Genomic DNA, 25,434 nt, shown 5'->3' with positions numbered 1-25,434 from the left:
CAACCCCGTTAATGTCTAAATTTTGAAGTTTTGAAAATGTCTCACAAGAACTGCATGGATGAGAGTTGGTGATAATGCGAATAATCAGTTTTTATAACCTGAATATAGATTTTATACCAGTAGCTTGACCCCATAAAATTATGCCATATCTTAATACAGACACCACATAAGCATGATAAACGACTAAGTGTCCCAATAGAAACACATAGTTTTCCATATTTTTGTGTTTTAGATATTTTTTCTCTAAACTAACCTAGATTTTACAATTTCCACACACCCGTTTGTGCGGTGACAGTGAAATGTGTTTCAATTCTTTCGTTAAGGTTGTTTTGTTCTTGTTCTTTTACTAACAAAAATCTGTTATAGTTTTGTTAGCCTTATTTATCAGCTTAAGATAATCTTAAATATATACAGGGTGATTGATATAAGTGTGCCAGCCGTTTTATTCGGAAACTATAAGAGATATCAAAAAAAGTTAAATGGTAAGTGCCTTGGATTTTTTATTTTAAAAATTGTAGTCAAGTCAAAAAAATTATTTTAGCCGCCATTTTTCCAATATGGCCGCCAACTTTGATTTTTCTTATGGAACACCCTGTATTTTATGATGTAGCCTATTCCGGTAGAAAATGTAATTTTAAGACGATTTTATTCTTGTAATTTTTTCATAAACCTAACCGTTTCAAAAATAATAATGGTTAAAGTTTTGAAATTTCTGCATGAGAAAGAGTTTCGACAAAGGCCTAAGCAAGCATGCCAGCTGTTTTATTCGAAAACCATTCAAAATTTCACAACTTAAACTTTTATTATCTTTGAAACGGTTAGGTTTATGAAAAAAATCACAAGAATAAAATCGTCTTAAAATCACATTTTATACCAGAATACATCATAAAATACAGAGTGTTCCATAATAAAAATCAAAGTTGGCGGCCATATTGGAAAAATGGCGTTTAAAATAATTTTTTTGACTTTACTACAATTTTTTAAATAAGAAGTCCAAGGCACTTACCATTTAACTTTTTTTGATATCTCTTATGGTTTTCGAATAAAACGGCTGGCACACTTATATCAATCACCCTGTATATGTTTATCCTTGGTATACCAAGACATGTAAGTGAATTTTATAGGAGGAATACCAATTTTAATTCGAATCCAAAGTGGTAAGGTACTGCTGAGAGGTAAGTGGTTTTGGTAAAGGTCAAACAATAAAAAACATTCAGCTAAAACATTCTTATATTCTCAATCAGATTATAAAAATGTATTAAATACATAACAACGACTATACACTACTAGCACCATTGGTCTAAATGATTGGTAAAAAATTAAAAGAAATATAATCAACGGTATACATGTGTGTGAACAATATTACAAAAAAATCATCTTTGTTCATTCTGATACAAAAACCAAAGTTGATTACTTGGAATGTCAGCAACGACTACCTGAGATAACTGATAAAAAAAGTTATTGATTGTTAGAATAAAAGAAACAATATTGTTTTAAGACAGTTATTATTCAAAACCTGATGTAAAATTATGTTTACTTTCACAAATTCTTTGATATAGTTTTGAAATCGTAGTATAAAATAATTGATGGGTTTCATTACAGACTTCCTTATTCATGTTGTTTTAACAACTCTAACATTTAAAAAATAAATTCTTAATCCTACTAAAGCTTCTTTTATATAAGTACAGTAAATTTCAACAAGTGTAAAATAAAATAAATATTTCTTATAAAATTTAAACTTAATACAATTTACAATGTAAGTGGTGTTCCAACAAAAAAAGTGATAACTTTAATTTATCTGAAATAAATATTGACAAACATGGAAACAACAAACAAAACATGATTTAAAATGCTATAACTGGTAATGTGATTATAATACATGTGGAATACATTTACCACTCGCATACATGGAATACAGAAGGCAGCAATACTGCTTACAGCTTCAACTGAAACAATTAAACCAATCAGAGTCTACAAGCTGTTAGATACACGATAAACAAACAGGAAACTCAACTAATTACCCTTTATTCAAGGCATAATTGTCAAATAATATCATTTTCACTACCATACTTTAATTTTTGCTTCTAGTTAATAAGGCACAAAAATCCACTACCACTACATCCATGTAAAGCTTAAGTACAGTAGTTCAGATAAAGAGCTACCCAAGCTGGATGCATGGTAGGTAAAAAAGAGATATAAAAGATAAAATAGATAAAAAGATATAAAGAAAGATATAAAGATAAATAGAGATAAAATATTAATTTTTCCTACAGTTACCTAACAATGTACATGTTCTCTCACTGATTTGAGAGAGCAAAGTGGCCAATTCGCTCATCAGTGAGACAATGTTAACATTGTCTCACTCTAATTACTTTGTCTCACTCCAGATTTGCAACTTGAAGGCACGAAATAGTGAGCGCGTAACTTGTTGGCAACGTCGTATGCGCGCGAAATACGTTGGCAGCACTGGCTGTAAATCAGCTGGTCAGCTGTTGTACTGTTGTATTTGTCACTTCACATTAAATGTTAAATTAAAAGTTCACTTCTGTGTAAAAATAGGTTATGTTTCTTTATCAATTTATTTGTTTTATGGTAACTGTAGGAAAAGTATAATGTGCAACTCGAGTTCAAAGTAAGAGACTCGAGTAAGAGACTCGCCTACGGCTCGTGAGGAAGGATTTCTCTCGAGTGAGTCAATTGCTCACTTTTCTCACTAGTTTCACAAATAACTATTTCCTACATCATTTTTAGTCTTACCTTAACTATAAACACGGGTAGATTTTCTCCACGGCCGATGGTATGGACTCCTGCGTCTTGCTCACCACAGAGTGACCCAGAAGCTCTGGACAGGGTGTCTTGCCAGACTGAATGTCGGCTGCTTTTCTCAACAAGTCGTAGTTTATACTCTCCGATACCACAGAGTCTTGTCTATCAACAGATGAAGTAACAGATTTACTCAGGGTTGTAAGAGTTACTCATGATGGAGTGATTCATTTTTTTATGATTTTTAATAATACGTTTAAACTACCTCTGTATTTTGAATGTTTATCATTTTAGAGAGGAAATGAAAACACAATAGTATATTTCGTACCTAGGACCGAAGATGAGGTTTTGCCAGTTCGAGATAGTTTTTAAGTTCTCGACTTCTTAAAGCGATCGAGAGCTGCCATTTTTGGTCCGTGGTACGAACACTATTTTTCACCACACTACTACTATTCACAATCTATCTATATATTAATAGGCAAGCATGTTTCTTTAAAACCTTTTTTCTCAGCTCGTGTGCATCGCAGGGGAAATCTACGCATACTGTTAGAAAGATATTTGCCTGTAGATGTGCAGAATCCCTTTATAAATTAAAATAGGCTAAAAAATAAGCACAAAAAACGAATTTGAAAACTTCAAAACATTAACATGGACCAACTGGGTTGCCATGATGGTGACGAAATAACAACAAAATGTAAACAGAAAATCAAAACAAATGGAAGAAATCCCAATCACATGTTTTATTTACAGTGTGGGGAGAAAATAGAGAAGTCTGTACATTAATTATTTTTGGTCGAGTTTCGACCACAGGAAGACCACTAGTAATAATTAATGCACACTGATAGTCAACGCAACTTTAAGGTTATGTGAAGAAGTAATTTCAGGAATCAGCAAAAATAATAATAAACAGTTGCTAGGCAACGGTGAAAATAAAACAATTCTATTTCAATGCTATGGATACTGTTGGTATTTACTCAGGGGAGGTATAGATGAGCTTACGATGACAGCTGTGAGCTTCTCATTAGCTGAGGGAACACCATTACCGTAACAACACAGTTTGCATCCATCGGCCTCGAGCGGTGGTCTAGTGGTTAGCGTGCCGGGCTGATATGCTGAGAGTCCCGGGTTCGAATCTCGCTGGTGGCTCTAACTTTTTTACTAAGATTTTTTCATTATCAGCAAGTTTGGTTGGTTTGGTTCGGTTATGACAGTTTAATTTTATTATTAAGTCATTATAAAATTTTAATTGAGCAATTTCTAGTTTTATTTAATGAACAGAATAATTTTTTCTATTAATAAACCTTTTTTATATTATTTCATTATCAGCAAGTTTGGTTAGTTCGGTTAGGTTATGATAGTAATTTTATAATAAAAAAAATTATAAAATTGAATTTGAGGCATTTATAATTTTATTTTATGAACAGAACTATTTTTGGGATTAGTAAATCTTCATTGCCAAAATGCTCTCTACTACAGTGCTGTTCACGGAGGAATTTTGAACTAATGCCTCAATCGTACCTCCCCTAAGTCAGACCCGATACTGTTTGTGTATTTAATATGCAAGCGGGCAGCTGATTTTGCGGCCCTAGGGATGTATAAACCTGCTCGGTCCCCAAAGGACAATGACAGCTGGCATGGCCAGAAAAACCTAACTTTAAGGCTCTAATTAACGTATGTAAAACAGATAATAACATCATAGTGTGGTGAAAATAATAGTTAAAGCTAATCCTTTAAAGAAAGTTAGTGGCAAATATGAAATTATTTTAAAATGGATAGCGTTCAGCAAAATAACCTGAGAAATTTAGAGTCCAATGGCTATTGCATACTTGATAAAATGTAGTCCCAATACATAACACTGTTAGCCTATTTTGTTTTAAGGACATCTCCATAGAGAGTAGTCGCTGTTTTGTGACCGTTTATTGTGAATCTGTTAGCTGTTGGACTATTTCTCAGGTAAACTAGAATAACTCTATCTGTTTTCAAAATAGATCCTACTCATTCAAAGAGTTTTTACAACCCTTTAGAGTAAAGACAAGACATGGAGCTAGAAATACAACTAGGGGTAGCACTTTCACAGCAACTCTGCTAGTCCCCTATCCCCTTAGTTACAATGTACTTTACCCTTAGTACAAATGGCGGCCATTGTCTTGCGATTCTCTCATTCAGTGCTATCTCCACTTCAGTAAGTAAAGAAGATTATGTATTACTTCCACTAGTAATATTACTATTTTAGATTTCATTTTGTTTATGTTTTTACTACATTATAATGAAATACGTGTTCTGGTGTATTCATTACACACATCAAAGAACGTTTGGTTATAGATTTAACATATTCCCTAAGAAATTTACATGAACTCGATTTTAATTTTGAGGTTGTGGTGGTTCTGTAGATATTTGCCATTTGTTAGCTTCTGGTATTATAACAAAAAGTAAAGAAAAAATTTTATAACAAAAATTAAAGAAAAAATTAAAATCTATCTAAAATAAGAGAGACAAATCAGGTTGACATTAGAGCACTCAAATGTTCCTATTGTGAATCGCAGACAGAAACATGCTACATAGTTGTACAATAGGAATAGAAGTCTACTATTGCACTATTCATATTTGATTGAAGAAGACATCACACATCCACAGATCAGACCTACAGACCAGCTATAAAAACCATAAAAAAAGAACATGAATGGTCCATTCACAAAAGTGTGTTCAGCCTGAATTTGTTTTCTCCCATACTTCTTGATACCAAGACCTTTTATGTTACATTAAAATGATATTGCAATAAGTTGTCCTTTCAGTTTTGCTTCCAAAAATAATTTAGACAGGAATTATAATTATTATACATCAACACACTGCGACAATGGCTCAATTGAACTTTGTAAATTTTTATTCCAAAACTAGGGGGCTGCAATGTTAATATGGCAATTGAATGTCAAGATGGCAAATGGCAATGTTCTATGCGTAGAAGTCTACTGACTTGTAGTCTGGATGTGTGGTGACAAAGTTGCGGATCCACGCGGCCGTCGTAAGCAGCTCCCCAGATGCACGTCGTTGTATCAGCTTCAGGTACTGCTGTATCGTACAGTGGGTGTCAGCGTCTACGTCCATGCCACTCAGGTAACTCTCAATCAGCGGGATCAAGCCCGGGAACTCGCCTTTCTACAAAAAAAGAAAACTGTCAAAGCTTCACAGAATATACGACAACAGTTAGCTTTGTAGATAATAGTAACTGCATCGATCATCAAAATAGGCTACTTTCATACTTTTCCTTTATTATAGATGTCTAGTAATGTGTAAATACCGAATCTTAAATCTAAAAAAAAACCCAAAACTTTGGAATATTTTCGGCTTAATTGATTAGCAAGTTTCGAGATTAAAACTCAAACGGAAACTGATGACTTTTCATTTGGCGTATTATTAAAAAGAAAATATGCCGCAAGTTTCATGCCGAGACCACAAGCCTCCTGTCATCTTTACTAATTAAATGCTAGTTTAATTTCTTTTATAGTTTTCATAACATAACGAACATTTTACTATTATCAGCACCTTTTTTTACCTTAGGTTTTGAGATTCAGGATTTGAATGTTCATGTTTCGGTTTTGTTTTGAGATTCAAAGATCCTGGTTTAACACGTTCGCTACTGCAATAGTACGAAATTTTCCATTCACATGGACCAGCAACGCACATATGCGACGGCCGGTTTCCACCCATAGACTGCCGTCGCATATATGCGACGGCTAGTCACATTAAAATAGACTGCCGACGCATATTTGCGTCGGGGTTCTAATGTTATTAAAGTGCTTATATCTTTGTAGTGGTCTAATTGAAGGCACTGAATTCCCTGCAGTGGTCTACAGAGATGTCTGACGCACAACTGCGTCGCTTGGTCTGTGGATATGATGATTGGTGACGTCATATAATAGTTGGAAAACTGGTATTTACTTTTCTGCATCACTGTATGTATGTATGCTGCATTATCCTATGTAGCTTTTATATTTGTTCAGTTATGAACTGTTCTTGAATAATCTGTTTTTTTTTTACTTACTTTCACCTTAAAACACAAAAAATGTACTGTCGCATATATGCGACGTTTAGTCTATTTCAAGAAAACTATGATAATTTTCACTATTGTCTTCGCTGTAGACCGGGCGTCGCAAATATGCGACATTACTAAAGGTTATAAAAAATACAAAAAAACAAGAATAATTTATTTACAAACACGATTGTAGCGTATTACAATGTAAATGATCACTGTTTTACAAGTTTTCGTCCGTGGTCTGTGTGTACTGTTATCCAAGTGACAGCCGGTCTATGTGTAAGATTCAAATGTATACCTCGGTCTGTGGCAATGACCGCGGCGTCGCATATATGCGACGCTCAGTAGCGAACGTGTTAAACCATCACTTAGTGGTAAATTAAAATTTCATCGTTAGTTAAAGTTCGTTCTTTGGAAAACCTGGTTTACAAATTTAGGCCTTAATATTAGCTTCCTATTTTTTTCCAGTACAGTTTCATGCTGGACTTATTATGTAGATAGGTGAACTCAGAACCATAGTTTTGTGGGATCACATAGCTTAAAACCACTGGTGATAGAAGGCCCACTTCAAACAGCAGACCAGCCCCATTACAATTGAATTTAGAACACCACAGGCGTCCTAGTTGACAAAAGTAAACTTATTTCACACAGATATTGACAGTCAAAATGATGACAATAGGGAATTGACTGTTACCTTGCCATTGACGATCTGGTCGATGGACATGGCCGTGTAGACAGGCGCACAGTTGGAACCACATTTGGCACTCTGACACTGAGCCTTGGGCTGAGGGGGTGTCTCCTGCGTAGTGATATCCTTGCGGAAGTGGAACACTTCCTCGTTCAGTGCATTGTTCTTCTGGGCCCTGGACATGTTCTCATCAACCTGGAACCATACACTTTATCCTTTATAATCATCCTTATGAATCAGCTGAGAACCATTGTTGTATGATTAGTTTTATCCAGTTTGGCTAGTTTATATTTAAGTGTCATCAGTAAAACTTCACTAACTAAATCAATTTGGACCCTAAAACGTCAGGATAGTCAAACATTCGGATGATTGGATTTTCACCCGAATTTAGGGTGTTTAGTGAAAGATGAGCTTTTACTAGCAATTACAGAATTTCTGATTTCATTTTGGGAAACACTAAATAAACCTGCGACTTGAAAAATCAGGTAAGGGTAGCTTTTTAGTTTCCGATCAAATGCTGGATGGTATAAAATCATGGAAAGTCCTAAGAAAACATAAGATTCTCCTTTCAAGACATTTAACACAACTCCTGGTGTTGATTAATTTAAAAACACCTTTTAAACACTAACGCTCTTATCGACTCTAACCTTCTTTTTTTGTTTTGGCTCTTACCTTGCTGATGGGTATGATGAAGTTGAGCTGGTACGAGAGGATGACCCTGGTGAGGAGAACCACAAAGCACACAATGGCTGCGTTTTCAAAGTCCGTCAGCTGCACTTCGCACGGACGGAACTCCACACGCCATCCAATAGTGGAGTTGGGCGGTGGCGGCTTGAACCTCATCGTCTGCCAGTTGGTCGACTGTATGTTCTGAAAATGTGTTTAGTTGTGAATGAAAATTTACATGGTAGGCTGCATAAAACTTTGCTACAACAAGTGGCTAGGCATGAAACCTGACGAGTCTAGGAAGGGATGATTAATACTAAAAACACAGACTGCTATAAATAGAATGTGTTTTTTATTTAAACACAATTGAATTTATCCAATCAACTTTAAAACTACAAAATAAAATACAAATATAATATGTACAAGATATGGTCTAAGTTTTGCTATTGGCCCTATAAGTATCAATAGTTACAAAGAACGTTGTCGCTGTGAGAAATGTAAAATCCCAGGATTAACTTTAAAGCACGGCCTTAACTGTTAAATCTCTTGAGAACATATTATGATAAGTCTACTAGCAATAAGGAAGGTCAATGCTGCTTCTGACTAACCTCAAAGTGATCGGTATCAACATCATCGTTTTGGTTCACCTTCTCACTGAACAGACTGACAGTGTCTCTTATAAACAGATGAGCGACATGCTGAGCCAACAGATGGTCAATGTCAGCATCCCTCAGTTGCTGATAGATGGCTGGGTCGTAGATAAGAGGCACATCGTTGTATCTGGTAACATAAGCAACTAATTAAATACTGCTATTCCAATCAGAATAAAGCAGGATGAAAATAATCAGTAATTTCACATATGTGTACCAGCAGTGGTCAATTTGTTTGAACCAAATATAAAATGGTTGATCAGTTGAATGAGCCACTCAATAGTGTGCTACAGTAAAATTCTACTTTATCTCTTATTTGTTCAAACCGTCATGATTTCTGCGACATAAATATGATACAGATTACAATAAGTTTTCCTTTACATTTGTCTTGACTGAAATTTTAGAGTATTTTGACAGAAATTTGCTAAGGATGTAGACGTTTTTGTGACAGTATAGTGGTGCAGAGTTTGTTGTCACTCTCAAAGCCTTGAGGGCAAAAACTTGTGATGTCTCCAAAACATCGGCAAAATCCTGATAGTGGAAGATGTTAATGTCTCTAAAACATTGGCATCAAACAGCGTCCAGAATCCAACAAAGAATTTTTAATTGGTAATCATAAAGAAAGCTTTTATTATTTATTCATTTCTCAGTTCCATTCTACTGAACTTACTTTTCACCCTGCTCAGAGAGATATGAGTCGATGGAGTCATATCGAGACTTGGGTATGACAAACTTGTTGTGTTTGAGAGGCTCAAGGCCGCGTTCCTCGCGCGTCCGACAGTCCACAGAGCCAGAGATAACGGCCCAGCGACAATCAACGTTTGTCAACATTCCTCGGTGAACAGGCGACGCTGCGGTGAGAGCAAGCTAAATCAGGGAAAATAAAGTCTTGGTTGGGTATTGCAAACTCCTTAAGTAAAGAATTTATAAAATAAATCTTTAATTTTTTTATCGTTGCTGTATAGCTGGAATATGCTGGTGTAGTACTCAATTTGGAACCTAATGAAAGCAAATTAATGTAAGATAAATTTATAAACCTTATTAATCATCCTGAATCTAACCTAGCTAAAAATATACTCAAATGATTTGGTTTTTTAGGTTGGTATGATAAATTGTTTTTCAAGTGATTAACCTGGTTAAAATATGACAAGACTCAAGAGTGCCTCAAATTATAGCTAATGAGCCATCTAGAATATTCCTTGTTACATGATAGTCTCCAGTAGTTAAAAACTATTAGTAAAATTTGAAAACAAACACACTGAATGGATCAACAGGAGAAAGTAAAGCTCGTACGTTTCCTGGTGAAGCCTGGGGGTAGGTGGTTAGAGTGGTTCAGAATCGGTTTTGTAGGGGCTACAACCCTACCCCCAGGCTTCACCAGGAAACGCACGAGCTATAGCAGGTTTGTGTATTTACTATTTTGGTGAATATCTCTTACCAAAATTGGGCATAGAGGGGTCAACTGGTCGTACAAAATTCTTGCCTCTTTTATGTTACAAGCCTGAAAAGAATAAGTCGTTAGTTCTTCATAGACAAAAACTCTACTTGGAAAACTAGAGTAACCCTTCTAAAAAAAAACTACAGTAGACCCTCTATAATCTGGCTCTGCGCCACTCCAGTAATCTGGCGTCTTTTGACAGTGGTCTTCCGTGGTCGCAATTGTGTATTTTTATGTGTTTTTATTGATGACATTTCAATTCAAGTAATCCAAAATTTTCACTAATCAGGCAGTATCATGGTCCTATATCTGCCGCATTACTGAGAGTCTACTGTACTGAATACAAATACTTCAACACTGTTTGAGAAGGAGTTCTCCAATACACAAAAGTTCTCTTGGCCTGAGAACTATATTTTTTGCTTTATTATTCTTTCTTATGTTCACTTGAAGTGACATACTCCTTTTTTTACAAAGGTTGGTGTATTTATACCTTAGAGTGGGATCCAAACCACCATGTCCAAGGCATTATTACAGAGCTAAAAGCCATTGGCGATTGTTAGGATTTGATCCAAAGCCTCATGGACATAAGTATTCCTCTGTTGTACAGAATCTGTAACTTTGGGATTTATAAGGTTAAAAAATTAAAGGAGAAAATCAATCCTTTACAGACTATGAGTGGCATATTGAACCACAACCTCTTAAATAGCTAAGCATCTGGAATGCAAAAAAGGTAACAAAGGTTAAGGCATTCAATCCTATCTTGGTCATTAGTTATTTCAATCTGACAGTGTTAGAAGCAAGTATTAACCTGGAATGTGAGCTGTAGACAGCAGCAGCCCATGCCAAACGCCATGGCGTCCATGTAGACATGGTCTGGCAAAGCAGCTGACTGTGACTCGCCCCTGTCTCCTAAAGCCTTCAGGTCCTCTATGTACGGTGACGGTGTGTTTTTATCCTTAAAAACTGTAACAGATAACCATTATGGTGTATCATGTGAGCTGTAGACAGCAGCAGCCCATGTCAAACGCCATGGCGTCAATGTAGACATGGTCTGGCAGAGCAGCTGACTGTGACCCTCCCCTGTCTCCTAGAGCCTTCAGGTCCTCTATGTACGGTGACGATGTATTTTTATCCTTAAAAACTGTAACAGATAACTAGTGATGGTCAAAACCAGAAATTTCGAATCTCAAAACCGAAACCGAAACTTTAAAAAATCGAATCCCGAATCTCAAAACCTAAACGCGAAACTTTTTTACTTAGCTGGTTTCAAAGGTCAAGGTTACAAAAAATACACATAATCATAAAATGTTAAGTATGCAATCAAAACTGAAAGAGATCAAATCCTGACCATGACAAAACTTAAAATGTGAATGTGACTGATAATCTTTAAATCCAATACAACATAATTTTTCATTAACAACCAACAAAACAAATAATTAAACTTCTAACACCAACATAAGCACGAATATTAAATTAATTAGAACATTTAGTGGTCAATATTTATTTGCGTTTAGTAAATATTGATGTGAAACTGAATTGTACCAGTTATAGTATTTAATATACCTTTTGAAGTTCAGAATAAAATTTACTTGTTTCATTACTGTTAATGGTAATGTTTGCTCTGTTGCTACCAGCTTGTTTGGAAACAGTGTTAAAAACAATAACAATGGCACACAAAAATGTCAGCAGTTTCAAAAATAAAACTGCCAAAATCTTCAATTTCGAAACTTTTGAATCTCGAAACTTTGTGATCGAATCTCGAAACCGAAACTTTTCCTAAGTTTTGATGGTTTTGAGATTTGAGATTCGGTTTTGACACATCACTACAGATAACCATTATAGTGTATCATGTGACCTGTAGACAGCAGCAGCCCATGGCAAACGCCATGGCATCCATGTAGACATGGTCTGGCAGAGCAGCTGACTGTGACCCTCCCCTGTCTCCTAGAGTCTTCAGGTCCTCTATGTACGGAGACGGTGTGTTTTTATCCTTAAACACTGTAACAGATAACCATTATGGTGTATCATATGAACTGTAAACAGCAGCAGCCCATGTCAAACGCCATGGCGTCAATGTAGACATGGTCTGGCAGAGCAGCTGACTGTGACTCTCCCCTGTCTCCTAGAGTCTTTAGGTCCTCTATGTACGGTGATGGTGTGTTTTTATCCTTGAACACTGCAACCGATAACCATTGTGGTTTATCAAGCAATAAGTTATTCACGTTGATTCGGTAGCTCAGTCGCTAGCGCCACAGACTTCAGGCAGCGATGTCATGGGTTCAGATAGTAGTACTTGCCACTACTTTTTATAAGTACAGTTCACCCTTGGCTCACCTTCCAAGGCCTTGCTGGAGACATTCCACACACAGGCCTTAGTGGCCCATGTGGACGGCTAATACTAGGTAAGAAAGGCCGCTAACTTCTTGAAAAAATACAAATTCCCTTGATTTTGCATGATTCTTTTGTAAAAACCATAAATCTCTGTTTACTACACACACCAAGAAGATTATTCTGGGGTAGGTTAGTTCTGTGGCATCAGTTGGCATTTGATTTGAGAGGGAGGGGGGGGGGAACAGGTGCATAAAGTAAATAAAACACAATAAACAAATAGAACTACTGTTATTTAAAAAACATTGTAAAATTTTGACTAAAATAGTGGGAAAATGTGGTTTTTATTACTGTAGTCAAACATGACTGGACATAAAACACATATTAAAAAGGCTCATATTTTACAATAGAATGCAATTAATCTACTTTCAGTATCTTTTATCATGATTCTTTTAAAAAGTAATCACAAAAATTATGTTCTTACATATCCTAAAAACATTTAAAAAAATCTTTAAAATTCTCCTAGAAATCTGTTAATCTTTCATCGACAGATTGTAAGGTAAAAATAATCAATAGCTATGTTTGGATTGTCAGAAACAAAATGTTAACAATAAAAAAAATAGTATTCAAGTGCAACATAGCGCATTAGACTTCGGTCCGTTGATAGTAGGGATGGACGAGATTGGATTTTTAGTTCGAGACGAGACGAGACGAGATTTTTTATTTCTCATAAAATTTCGAGACGAGATCGAGACGGGATTTCCCTTCTCATACACAACGGGAAATGCACGTTCGGAATTTTTACCTGATTTTGTAACATTGTTAGATGACTGTTTAAATACAAAAATAATGATAATAGGCAAGAATATTTACAGTCTTTTAATAAAAAACATCAGTATAACATTTTTTATTAATCACGCCTAACTTATTAAAAATGCCTACGATTAGGAAACATAGTGATATCAGTTAGGATAGAGTTCAACTTATCCTAAAATAAAATAAATCATAAAATAAAATATTAATTTTTATAAAATAGTTACCTACTTGTTTTGACTTTTTTTATAGTAATAAAACATTCCTCACACTGCTAACACTTAACAAAACTTCTCAAATATTATTAAAATAATTAAAGTAATATTTACATTTGAAGAATTAATTAAATAAGAACGCCTTCGCAAAGGAAACGCAACTACAACACGCTCCTGTATTGCGGGTATTGCATTGACTTTCTGCAGGCGTTTTTAATTTTTTTTTTTTTTTTTTTCGTCTCGATAAAAATCTCGGCCAAAAAGAAATCTCGTCTCGTGTAACGAGATTTAAAATTTCCCGAAAATTTCCCGAAATTTCGAGACTTGACCATCCCTAGTTGATAGGATTTAACAACATTGACTTAATTTAACAAAAACAGAAATTTGTTAAATTGTCAGAAAACCTACATAGTTTATTATCAATTTGTCAAATAGTTGAGAGTTGAACCAATACATTATGTATAAGGTTCAGGATATCTTATAGTTGAAAAGTACAAATGCCGAGTCATTAGTTGATTCATATCTCTTATCATGGTTACTTGTGAGTTTGGCCTTGTGAAAAACCAAGGCCATCCTAGGCAAACCCACTATCTGCCTCTCATTACAAGTGCTCAAATCCTTCTACACACATTGTATGGTTGAGAAATTATTGAGGTTGTAAAATATTTTATTAAGTATCACATAACTAGATGCAATACCTGTACTACATGATTGGGCGAAAGAGAGTAATGTAATATCTCAAAGTCTTTAGAAAACTTTTAGACGCCCAGCATTGGTTATAGATACCCAGTTACACAACAACAGTTTCAAACCTTTTTAATACTAGTCTGGTTTAATTCAATTAACTGTATGACTGAGCAAAATAAATAACTTAATTGACCCATATCATTCTCATCTGCACGATTTATAAAGCAATTACTCATCCTCAAAACTAAAAAGTAAATCGGTCCCGGGGCCAGGTAATATATCAAACCTACGGTACCGGTAGGCTATAGGGAATAGCTTATTCCCTAAATGGAAAATTCACTAAAAAAGAAAAAGAAAACACTAAACTGCTAGTCACCATATTACTTCTTGGTCTGTGGTTATCTACAACAAAGAAGTATCATTAAAAGTATAAGTGACATGGGCATGGTAATGGTGTCTTCGGTGATAAGATAGTGTAGAGACTGCCTCAAACCATCAATGTTAGGCTTATCAGCCCAAAAGGCCACCAATAATCTACGTGTTCTGTTGAGATAATCAGATAACAATGTTCTAGACTCTATTTCTTTACAAACAGTATTAAATTACTGATTGAATTTGCAGAGATAACCTAAGTGTTTTAATAAACTTCACAAATTTGCTGAGTCACTAGTTGATTTTTCACGTCATGGTTACTTGCAAAACAAGTGATCAAGGCCATCGTAGGTTTAATAGGATAGTAAACATGTTACTGTGATTTTCAGGATTTAACATTTTTTTAATAGAACTGGATTTTAAATTCAATCAATTTTTGTCAGGATTATGCTAATTGCCTTGTATCTATGGATTGTTTTGAAAAGTATCAAGATCCAGTGAGTATTAACAGTTGTTCTACCTAATACTGTAACATTGGGGAGCGAACTGGTGTAGTGGTTAGAGCGCGGGACTTCAGTCCCTGAGGTCCTGGGTTCGATCCCCGCCAAGTCACCAATGGATTTTATCTAAGTGATGATGCCGCAGCCCCTAGGTCTAGCCTGAAGTAATTTGAAAAACAATCCCAGGCTCGTGCCTAGCATCTTAGGACAAAAAAAAAATACTGTAACATTCTTTTCTGGGAAAATATTGCCGTAGGTTAAAGTGCTTCGTTCAAATCTTAAGAAAGACTGCTAGTTCGATCCTACAGGGTTGATTCTGGATTCATATAAAGGCAGCTATAGATCAACTTTAAATATCAGCAAGACAAGGAACTAAACCGATCCTTGAGGCAAAATAAAAAAAATGTCAACAGTGTAAAAAAGCTTAAAACAATCAACTCACCAGGCAGGTTGATAGCAACTTTCTCCCCTCTCCTGCATCGGATGTTCCTGGTTAGTGTCCGGAACCTTGGGTGTCCTGTGTAGATCACCTCATCCGGGATAAACAGGGAACGGGAGGCTCCGGACTGTGGGTCTGGAGTGGAGAGGGGAAACGTAAAGTCCTTACAACCTAGTCTGCAAACAAATAAGAGTTGTTACTTAAAACACTTGTTCAGTTAGTATGTGTTTGGTATGTTTGGTTCAAGTGCAAATTCCATAAAATTAATTATAACTTTGCAACTGTTATTTGGGGATTGTTGTGAACATTTTCTACCAAAATTTAAAAACTCAGTTTTCGCAATGTTTTGGGATGTGGATCTTGCCTTCAGATGAGAAAGTATATCTAACCATATAGTATATATAGTATCTAACCATAACAAGATTAGAACACAAACTCTTCCAAAGCTGAAAAATTACAAAAGAAAACACCAGAGAACTTACGTTGTAAAACGTAAAAAAGAACAATTATTTAAGAATTTTTTTTAGTTGGAATAAAAAGTGCAGTTTAATGACAACACCGCTTATACAAACTAAAAAATAACATAACACTTTCATTCACTAAATAAATGACATGATGGTATGACTTTGACCCAAATTAAGACTTTTTTATTTGATATGTAGGCCTATAGACAAAGTTTAGGAAGCCATGAAATGTAAAATATTTGTATCATATTAGTATACACAATTAACAATGGTATCAATAATTCAACCACACAAACTACTGACTAAGCTTTGGTAAAACTACATATATTGCCACTCACCTAGGAAAGCTCGTAAGCGACATGATGGTCTCTCCAGGCTCCAACAGCTGTTCCACCTCTTCTCTACGGAACTTCATGTTTGCCTCTACGATGTTGAAGTGAGATATGAGGCCTCCGTAGGGCTTGCCAGGAGTGCCTTCTACCATGTACGACCCATACTCTGGCCTCCACAGGGCCTTTACAGTGCTGGTAACAAAACAATAATAAGATGTTAAGTCACACGGAGTTGGGATAAGCCCGTCTCTTAGCTCCTCTTCTATCTATGCGGGTTTAGTAACTCATTCTAAAATTGGTTTTAGCAAAATTGGAGAAGTTATGATATTTACTTCTGGACATGGTTTTTACCACAAAGGCTACACTAACAGCTACATTCCCATAGAGAAATTTGATAAAAGTGCACAAAATAGAAGAAAGAAACTATTCCGTACATGGTAAATTCTAATCAATGAGACTAAAAGGAATAATCATGGTTATTTTTTAATGGATTAGAGTCTTACTTAACATTTATAGAGCAACATTTTTTCTAAACTAAGAAAAAATCGAATAAATTCTAACTGATTGCTGTTGGTATTGGAAGAAATTCACAACATAAATTAGCATCAAATTTTTAATAAATAAAAAGCATAGGACACAAGTTATCAAAGTTTTGAAAAGAAAAAAGTAAAATAATGACACAGTCCTGCTAAACAATTGTGTCAGTAAAATGACCTTCTGGGAAGTGGCTAATGGCTTAGTCAATACAAATCAATATTGCACCATGACAAAGCATGTTTGCAGCCACAGAGGAGTTAACAGCTGCAGTGAAGTATTAATATTTCATCAAGGGAAGGAAAAACACTACGTTTTACAACAACCTTGAATATAAATTACAGCCTTTAAAGATCATGTCGAAAGAGGAGTATAAAAACAAAAATTGACTATGGGTTTAATCAGTTTATATCAGTAATAATTTGGTATAAAACAAGTCAAATTATTTGTTCCGAATTAATTTTTTGGTATTTAGTGTTTAAAATTTTACACACTATCAGTTGAGGTACGGTATAATCAATACCAATACTGCATAAGGAGTTGTGCATAAAGATGACAGTAGTTTAGAAGCACCAGTATACAGAACATATCTGTATGTGCATAATCTGGATACCACAAAGTGTTGTTTAAAACATTTACAATTACCTATCTAACTTGTTTTTTCCCTTATCTTATGAACACAAATATAAAAATATTCACAAAATAAGTTCACGGTGGACACACATTTAGGTGGAAAGTGGCAAAAACGCCTGATTTGACATGCAGCTTACAAAGAGTTCACCCATCCCATCATCTCCAGTGGGTTTCTCACACCAAGCTCAACCACAGATATAATGAACTCTCCAAGAGTTACACTTTATACCTGATCGTACCAGAACGCAAACTTTCAATTTAGGAGACTATTACACTTGGATCACACCACTGTTGATCAGTCTTAGTCTACACTTACAACCATGGTGGGGAAAGAACCCAAGTGTTTCATAGTAGTCCAAAACTTAACTTCCAGCTTGCAGCATTTGCCAAGTATAGCTTTCAGCCGTTTTAGTTTAGTAATACTCTTAATAAAGGTCGAAGGTCTACGTTAGATTAGAAGGAAAGCTGGATCCTTTTCTGTAAATTCACCACCACTAAAAATATATTTTTGCTTCAATTCCTGTTAACTCACCACAAGTTAGGTGAGTTGTTTACTCAAGACAATATCCGGTTGTGTTGATTTTTCATAGTGTGTATTGCTGATACCTGGGTTTTGAACACAACCAAAGATCTTGAGTGTCACTAAGTTTCAGTACCATTTTGTCGTTGTTAATCTAAAGTTGGACAAAATACCTTTTAATTCATTCTACTCGTTTATTGCTTGAGAAGCCCAACTAGACTCACTGCCAACGAAGTGCATTGTTCATTAATCACAATAAGAACGGTAAAAAGAATTTGACAGGTTATTGACTGGATATTTACTGGTTATTACTGGAGGTTTGACTGGATATTGTTGTAAAGTATGCAGAACATGCTCTTTCATGCATACTGACATCAAAAAAAGCTAAAAAAGTGGTTACTTAGTAAACCGATAAAAAGAACTAAAAGCAAGTCAGTTTTAGAACAAAATTTACACAGTTTTCGAATAAAGTGAAATACTCACTCAGGATTGGCTGCTTCTCTCTCGTTGAGAGTGTTGAGAATGTCCTTAGCTCTGAGGCTAGCCCTTGCGGTCCTCTTGTCATGGTCAAACTTGACGATGATGTATTCCACCTGAAACACACCAACTTATTACACATGGCTTTTTTCTTACAAAACTATTCTAATATAATGAAAGGCTCTAATATAATGAAATTGATTTAAACTCATTGAAGTCCTTTAGGCGTTCCAAAGGTGAGTTGCTGAATGGTCATCGTGGTTGCTATTGAAAGACACAGAGAAGTAAATAGGCCTACAGAGGAAACATTCAATCAATGGTACACTTAAGTGGTGCCTATCACCAGTCACTAGAGCAAATTCTATTCGTCGTCCCTATCCGCACTCCTTTCCCCCCTTGCCATCACGTACTACAGCGCACGCTGTAGGAAGACCCTGTGTGCAAAAACTGCTCTATAACAATGCTATGTGGCCATCGACCTTCGCACTCTTTCTTGCACGGTACGAATACATTTCCACCCCACCATACCAGAGCTAAATGCGTAAAGTTTTTACATAAGCTTGTATCTTCCCTTCCGTATCTTACTTCTCTGTGTGAAAGGAAGTTTTAGATTTGTTAAGGTTTACAACCCTTTTTAATCATTATAATTAAAATAATAGTCCTGACCGAAAAATCACGTAGCTACACAAGGCATCTAAACAATCCCTCCCATACTTTTCACTTACACGTGGCTTTTAATACCTACTCCTAGCTGCATTGCTATTTGCTATTTCAATAGCGACTCTCAATTTCAAGCACCTAACTACCGAACCATAAAGACACTTAATATTTGTGTAAATGATTGAGCAAAAAACTTAGGTAGGTAATAAAAAGCCCCTAAACTTTTTACGGATTAATTAAGTTGAAAACATGCAAATATAGCTCTTTGGTGGCAAAGAAATATGCAGTACTTTCAGTACAGACACTTAGTCTTCAAGATTGGTGAAAACTGCAGAAAAACAAGTTTTCCAAAATCGGCCTTGGTAGGTGAGTCCAAAAATAAGATCTAGGAACGTCGACTCAACTCTATATGTAGGTACCTATATAACTTTGTAGCCTAGTAAAAGATTAAAAAAAATTTATTTGAGAAATATGTGAATATTCCAACAAAGTTTGTATTTAAACCAAACTCTTAGATGTGTTGATTATTTTTTATTGAAAGATGGTAGATTATGTTAAGCTGACGAATAATAACCATAAAAATTTCAAAAATTGAAATAAAAAATTGTCTCTAGGCTATATTTTTTAAAGTAAAATACATTACAAAAAGGTCATATCAAGAGTATTAAAAAATCTGTTTAATTTTGCAAAACAAAATCTATGATGTAATTTGATATCTCCCAAAGTAATACATTATCACATTGTAAAAAAAGAGAAAATCAAGAAATTTGGACTTGATAGATAATTCTTGACCTAAGATTACACAGGAGAGGACACAAAATCTGCCGCCCAATTAAAGGAAGAAAGAAAATGATAAGCGATAAAATTTGACAAAAAGGTTATCCGTATGGAGTCTTTGTAGTATGCTATAAATTTTACAAACTTTGTAAATTATTCTTGGTGAATAAAATTTTGTTTAGAATATTAACATTTTAGGAGATAAAATAATCGGACATTGCCTAGATCTAGGAGTGTTAAAATGGCCTGTTTATAGTTTTTCTTGTCTGTTAAGAAGGTTTTCTGTCATTAAATCAATAAATAATAAAATTAATTTAGGAATCATCTTTTTCCCGGACAGTGAAATCACACCTGACGGAGTTGCTGTGTATTGCAGCAAAGTTTAATCAGACTTTTAAGATTAGAAAGTTAGAATCACTTGTATTTAGAGCTTCAGAAAGAATTAAGGTGCTTAAAAACATAAACTTGACACAGATAACAAGGCCAAGATAACAACGAATATTTCCTCTTGACTGAAACCTTGATATCAGCAAAGCTCAAACTGCTTAAATAAGCTGATACAATTGAAAACAATGTTTCTTTGCTTTAAAACATTTACATCTAAAACTATAAAATTCAGACGGATTTTTTCATTTGGATTTTGTAGGATGTGTCTAGATGAATTAACTTACTCAAAGAGGACAAAACTTATGATTTCTGTTTACAAATATCAGAATAAAAACCAAATTAGAGGTATGGTTGTATATGATAGAAAAACTTTAAGTGACGCTACAGTATATTTTAAAAGGTAATAAAAAAGTAACTTGAATTTAAACTAATTACTGCTGAACAGATTTCCATACCATCCATAACTTGTACCCGCGTGAAGTTGGCCCCACCATAATGAGCAAAAATTATAAAAACATGTCCATAATTTAGTGCTGAATTTGTGCATCTCAAAGGTAGGCTATATATAAAAAAATTTGTGCTCAACAATAACACACGAAAAAATTATAAAAACTGTTGGCGGGGCTAATTTCATGTTCAGCCCGCCACCAAAGGAATTAATAATGTATTATACATAGAAATTTAGTGCTCATTTTGTGCTACAACAATATATAGTTTTTATAATTTGTGCTCTAAAAACAACCGAGGAAATGAGGAAAAACTGCCGCTGGTGATGACGTCATCCGCCCCGCCACATTGAACAAACCGGTTGAAAATAGTGTCATGATTTAGTGCTCATTTTGTGCTACAACAATATATAAGTTTTATAATTTGTGCTCTTAAAACACCCGAGTAAATGAGGAAAAACTGCCGCCGGTGATGACGTCATCCGCCCCGCCACATTGAGCAAATTGGTTGAAAATAGTGTCATGATTTAGTGCTCATTTTGTGCCACAACAATATACAATTTGTATAATTTGTGCTCTAAAAACACCTGAGCAAATGCCAAAAAACTGCCCCCGGTGATGACGTCATCCGCCCCGCCACATTGAGCAAATCGGTTGAAAATAGTCACTTTTAGATTAAATTCATACAGTATACAGGGTGTTTTAGCCACCATTAGAATCTTGTAAAGGATACATCTTACAGTAAACTTAAAATCGGGAACATTCTCTTGTTTTTAAAGATGTTGAAAAATAAGTAAACGTCATGTTTGTAAATGGCCACCATTTTCCAACATGGTGGCCAACTTAGATATTTCTTATGGAACATCCTATATTTTATAACGTTCTCGGGTAGAAAATGCAATTTAAAAACTATTTTGTACCTGACATTTTTTCCGTAAACCCACTCGTTTAGGAGTTACAGCCTATGAAAAAAAATTCCGGTGTACTTTTCATATCATGTAGCCCCTAAACGAGTACGTTTAGAGCAAAAATGTTAAGAATAAAAAAATATGGCAGCAAACTTGGAAAGTGGAAAACTGTGTATTTTATGTTCTTTTGGGATTGTAGATGCAATTTTAAGATGTATTTAATCCTCACATTTTTGCTCTAATCTTCTTGTTTAGGGGCTACATGAAGTTAAATGTACGTACCGGAAGTCTCTTTTTCATAGGCTGTAACTCCTAAACGAGTGGGTTTACGGAAAAAAATTTAAGAATAAAATAGTTTTCAAATTGCATTTTCTACCCAAAAACGTGATAAAAATATAGGGTGTTCAATAAGAAATTTCTAAGTGACTATTTTCAACAGATTTGCTCAATGTAGCGGGGCGGATGACGTCATCACCGGCAGCAGTTTTTCCTCATTTACTCGGGTGTTTTAAGAGCACAAATTATAAAACTTATATATTGTTGTAGCACAAAATGAACACTAAATCATGACACTATTTTCAACAGATTTGTTCAATGTAGCGGGGCGGATGACGTCATCACCGGCAGACCGGCAGCAGTTTTTCCTCATTTACTCGGGTGTTTAAAGAGCATAAATTATAAAACTTATATATTGTTGTAGCACAAAATGAGCACTAAATCATGACACCATTTTCAACCGATTTGTTCAATGTGGCGGGGCGGATGACGTCATCACCAGCGGCAGTTTTTCCTCATTTCCTCGGATGTTTTTAGAGCACAAATTATAAAAACTATATATTGTTGTAGCACAAAATGAGCACTAAATTTCTATGTATAATACATTATTAATTCCTTTGGTGGCGGGCTGAACATGAAATTAGCCCCGCCAACAGTTTTTATAATTTTTTCGTGTGTTATTGTTGAGCACAAATTTTTTTATATATACCTTTGAGAAGCACAAATTCAGCACTAAATTATGGACATGTTTTTATAATTTGTGCTCATTATGGTGGGGCCAACTTCACGCCGGTATAACTTTGTTTGATTTAAAAAAATGTCTTCGAGATGTGTTACTTTTCGTATAAAAGTAGGCCTAGTTTGGTGAGAGTCAGAGGTCTGAGATACCTCACACACTAGGCCTGTTCCTTGAAATTTGCAGATGTTATAGTAATTCCTACAAGACAATTTTGGAATAAAATGAAAAGTTTTTACAAGAATTTTAAAAATTGTACTATATGGTACATTTAAAAAGAGAAAGATTACCTATAGGCCCCTACTATTTTTGTAAATAGTCGTGAAACAGGTTGAAGTACCGGTACTTATTATATTGGTGGGCCAGCTTTATAATTCCTTTGTCATGAAATTCTACCAATCAGACCTCAGCCACTCGTAGATACAAAATTGGGGCTCCTCTCTATCATAAAAATAAAGTTTTAAATTTAGGAAACGAGTAAAAGTTATTATCAATGTCTGGACTGAAGAGTAGTAGAAGGAAAACATCCTATTTGCATGAATTAACTTAAATGGATAATGTGTGTGATTCGCTGAGTGAAGTCGGGTATTGGCATGCGAGAACAAAAATTTTGATGTAAAATTTAGTTTAGAAATTTGTAATCTGACACCATTGAAGGACAGAATTTAGATTTACTAGCCTACGTTGATAGGTACTTTAGGCCTATACTAGGGTCTCCAAACTTTCATCCTCAATACATTTTACATTCCTGAAGTAAACAGCGCTATTTCATGTTTCAATTTAGAAATATTACCCCCCCCCCCTCACCCAATACCCACAAAGTCATAAAATAACTAAAGATAAAGCTTAGGCGCCTAATTTTTTTTTTTACTAAATTTCCATAGCTTTTTGGCTAATAAAAAAGGTAGGAAACATTGTAAGTTTTCTCATCCTGCCATGGAGACTAATCAATATTTAATTCTGCAAAACTATAAAGGCCTTTCTAAAACTACACATAGCCTATTAACTTAGGCTATGTATGCCTACAAATGTCTCACAAATTTTTGTATCTGGACAGGGAGTAAATTTCCAGAAGAGTAAAATGACGACATAACTTAGCTAACTTACTGGGATAATTTAAACTTAGGCCTACGTGTGAATAAAATCCGGGCCATAAGTGAACTTACATCACCTACATATTTGTCTAGAACCCTATGTTAGTGGTACTTATATGGGCTGAAGGTAAAATTCTGACTTTTGTGGCTAATCTAATTCATTACACTCTATATCAATTTTCATTAGACTCCCAAATCAACAAGGGTAAAATTCCGCCCAAGAAAAACTTCAGAGCGCTCAGGTTAAGTTAGTACGTCATTGTTGATCGTAAAATTACCTTATTACCTTCTTCTTCACCAAGACCAGCTATGCCGGATAGGTTGTGTCCATTAGAAATTTATAAAGTGTGTACCGGTAGTGAAATTCCAAGGAGATAAAAATTCAGATGTCCCCAAATTCAAAGTAAAGCCTAAATATTCTCAAGCTTTTAACATTAAAGTATTAAAACAGCGGCTGCACTTTACTTTAGGTCCTACACAAACAACCGAATGAAAATTTCGATTGTTCGATTGTTTCATTCGGTTCAGGTTAGGTTAACCTTACCTAACTAACCAAACGATATATCGAATAATCGATATATCGATCGATATTTTCATTCGAATGAGTGTAGGACCTAAAGTAAAGTGTAGCCTAAAACAGCTTTAGAACTTTGTATGACAATTGATTAACAAACACTTAAGTTTAGGCCTAGATTCTCAATCAATAACTTACCATACTGTGGTCTTGTGGAAGATTATTTGGGCTACAAGTTAAATTGAATCCCCAAGAAAATTGTGAAATAAAAATGAGTTTACCTTTACAATTTAGGCCTAAAGTTTATCCAGGCTGTTCAAACAACAAGAAAAACTCTCCATAATTAAGTTAGGTAGGTAGGCCTACATAAAAATCTCAACAAAAACTTAGTTTAGGACCTGAGACTTATTTGTTGCAGACCTAGGTTTAGCCTAAGTCAACTTAAAGATCCTAAGGTATGATCTTAGCCTAGTTGTAATCAGGATGAGAAAATTCCCTAACTCATTCATTTAAGTTATGTAATGATGATACAAGTTATAACTTAGCCTAGTTGTGATACAGAACAAATAGGTTTCCTGTGCACAAAATTATTAATTAGTTTTAAAAACTAAGCATCACTTACCTCATCACCCCATTTTAAAATATCACCTTGACGATCTTTCAGCCGGTGGTAAAGGTTGATAAACTGCGTTATTCCATGTTTCCTCACGTGCTCTGCTAGCTCTTTAGTTTTTTCCCACGACAATGGGCTTCCTTCTGATAGTAATCCCATGTCAGTAAACGAACACAAGTTCCTTCGAAAATCAAAGATCGACTAATTAATTGTGAGGAAAGAGGTTATCCTTGGATCGAGGCCTTGAACCTAGGACCACCTACAGTAATTCAGGTTTCACTTACAGTACTTAGCAACTAAGCTGTCCATGACGAATGAATATTCAAAAGTATCGTGACTAACTGTATTTTGGAAATAGTTACAGTTCAGTTGAAATATGAGCTCATAAAACACTTAAAAGATAACATTAAGTGAGTGCGCCAACACCTAACCAAACAATTCACATTAGCAGAAAAACACTGCTCAAGCTCAACT

The 25,434-nt window shown here is 35.0% G+C and overlaps 1 protein-coding gene across 1 annotated transcript; it reads right to left on the bottom strand.

The window, feature by feature from the left end:
• Positions 1 to 1,212: 1,212 nt before the first annotated feature.
• Positions 1,213 to 25,434, bottom strand: LOC128992455 (glutamate--cysteine ligase). The gene is made up of 13 exons (XM_054416033.1): positions 24,970 to 25,434; positions 18,556 to 18,665; positions 16,392 to 16,577; positions 15,593 to 15,765; positions 11,044 to 11,198; positions 10,236 to 10,298; positions 9,468 to 9,664; positions 8,756 to 8,927; positions 8,154 to 8,351; positions 7,488 to 7,676; positions 5,735 to 5,916; positions 2,758 to 2,928; positions 1,213 to 1,946 (listed from the first exon to the last, which is right to left on the bottom strand). Exons 1-12 carry the CDS (start codon positions 25,117 to 25,119, stop codon positions 2,763 to 2,765), a joined length of 1,941 nt encoding a protein of 646 aa, XP_054272008.1. The 5' UTR covers positions 25,120 to 25,434; the 3' UTR covers positions 1,213 to 1,946; positions 2,758 to 2,762.

Source organism: Macrosteles quadrilineatus, unplaced genomic scaffold (assembly GCF_028750875.1).
Source record: "Macrosteles quadrilineatus isolate MER2022 unplaced genomic scaffold, UCM_ALF_1.0 Scaffold_4__1_contigs__length_99947679, whole genome shotgun sequence".
In the NCBI taxonomy this organism is placed as follows: domain Eukaryota; kingdom Metazoa; phylum Arthropoda; class Insecta; order Hemiptera; family Cicadellidae; genus Macrosteles; species Macrosteles quadrilineatus.
The sequence above is the reverse complement of the archived record's forward strand: the minus strand, read 5'-3'. Positions and strand labels throughout refer to the sequence as shown.

Bases quoted from the DNA above. Each gene is read 5' to 3' on its own strand.
- LOC128992455 (XM_054416033.1), bottom strand. From the start codon at position 25,119: ATGGGATTACTATCAGAAGGAAGCCCATTGTCGTGGGAAAAAACTAAA. The intron at 18,666-24,969 runs GTAAGTGATGCT...GGTGTGTTTCAG, and splicing joins TTTTAAAATGGGGTGATGAG to GTGGAATACATCATCGTCAA. The intron at 7,677-8,153 runs GTAAGAGCCAAA...GTATGGTTCCAG, and splicing joins TCATCATACCCATCAGCAAG to GTTGATGAGAACATGTCCAG.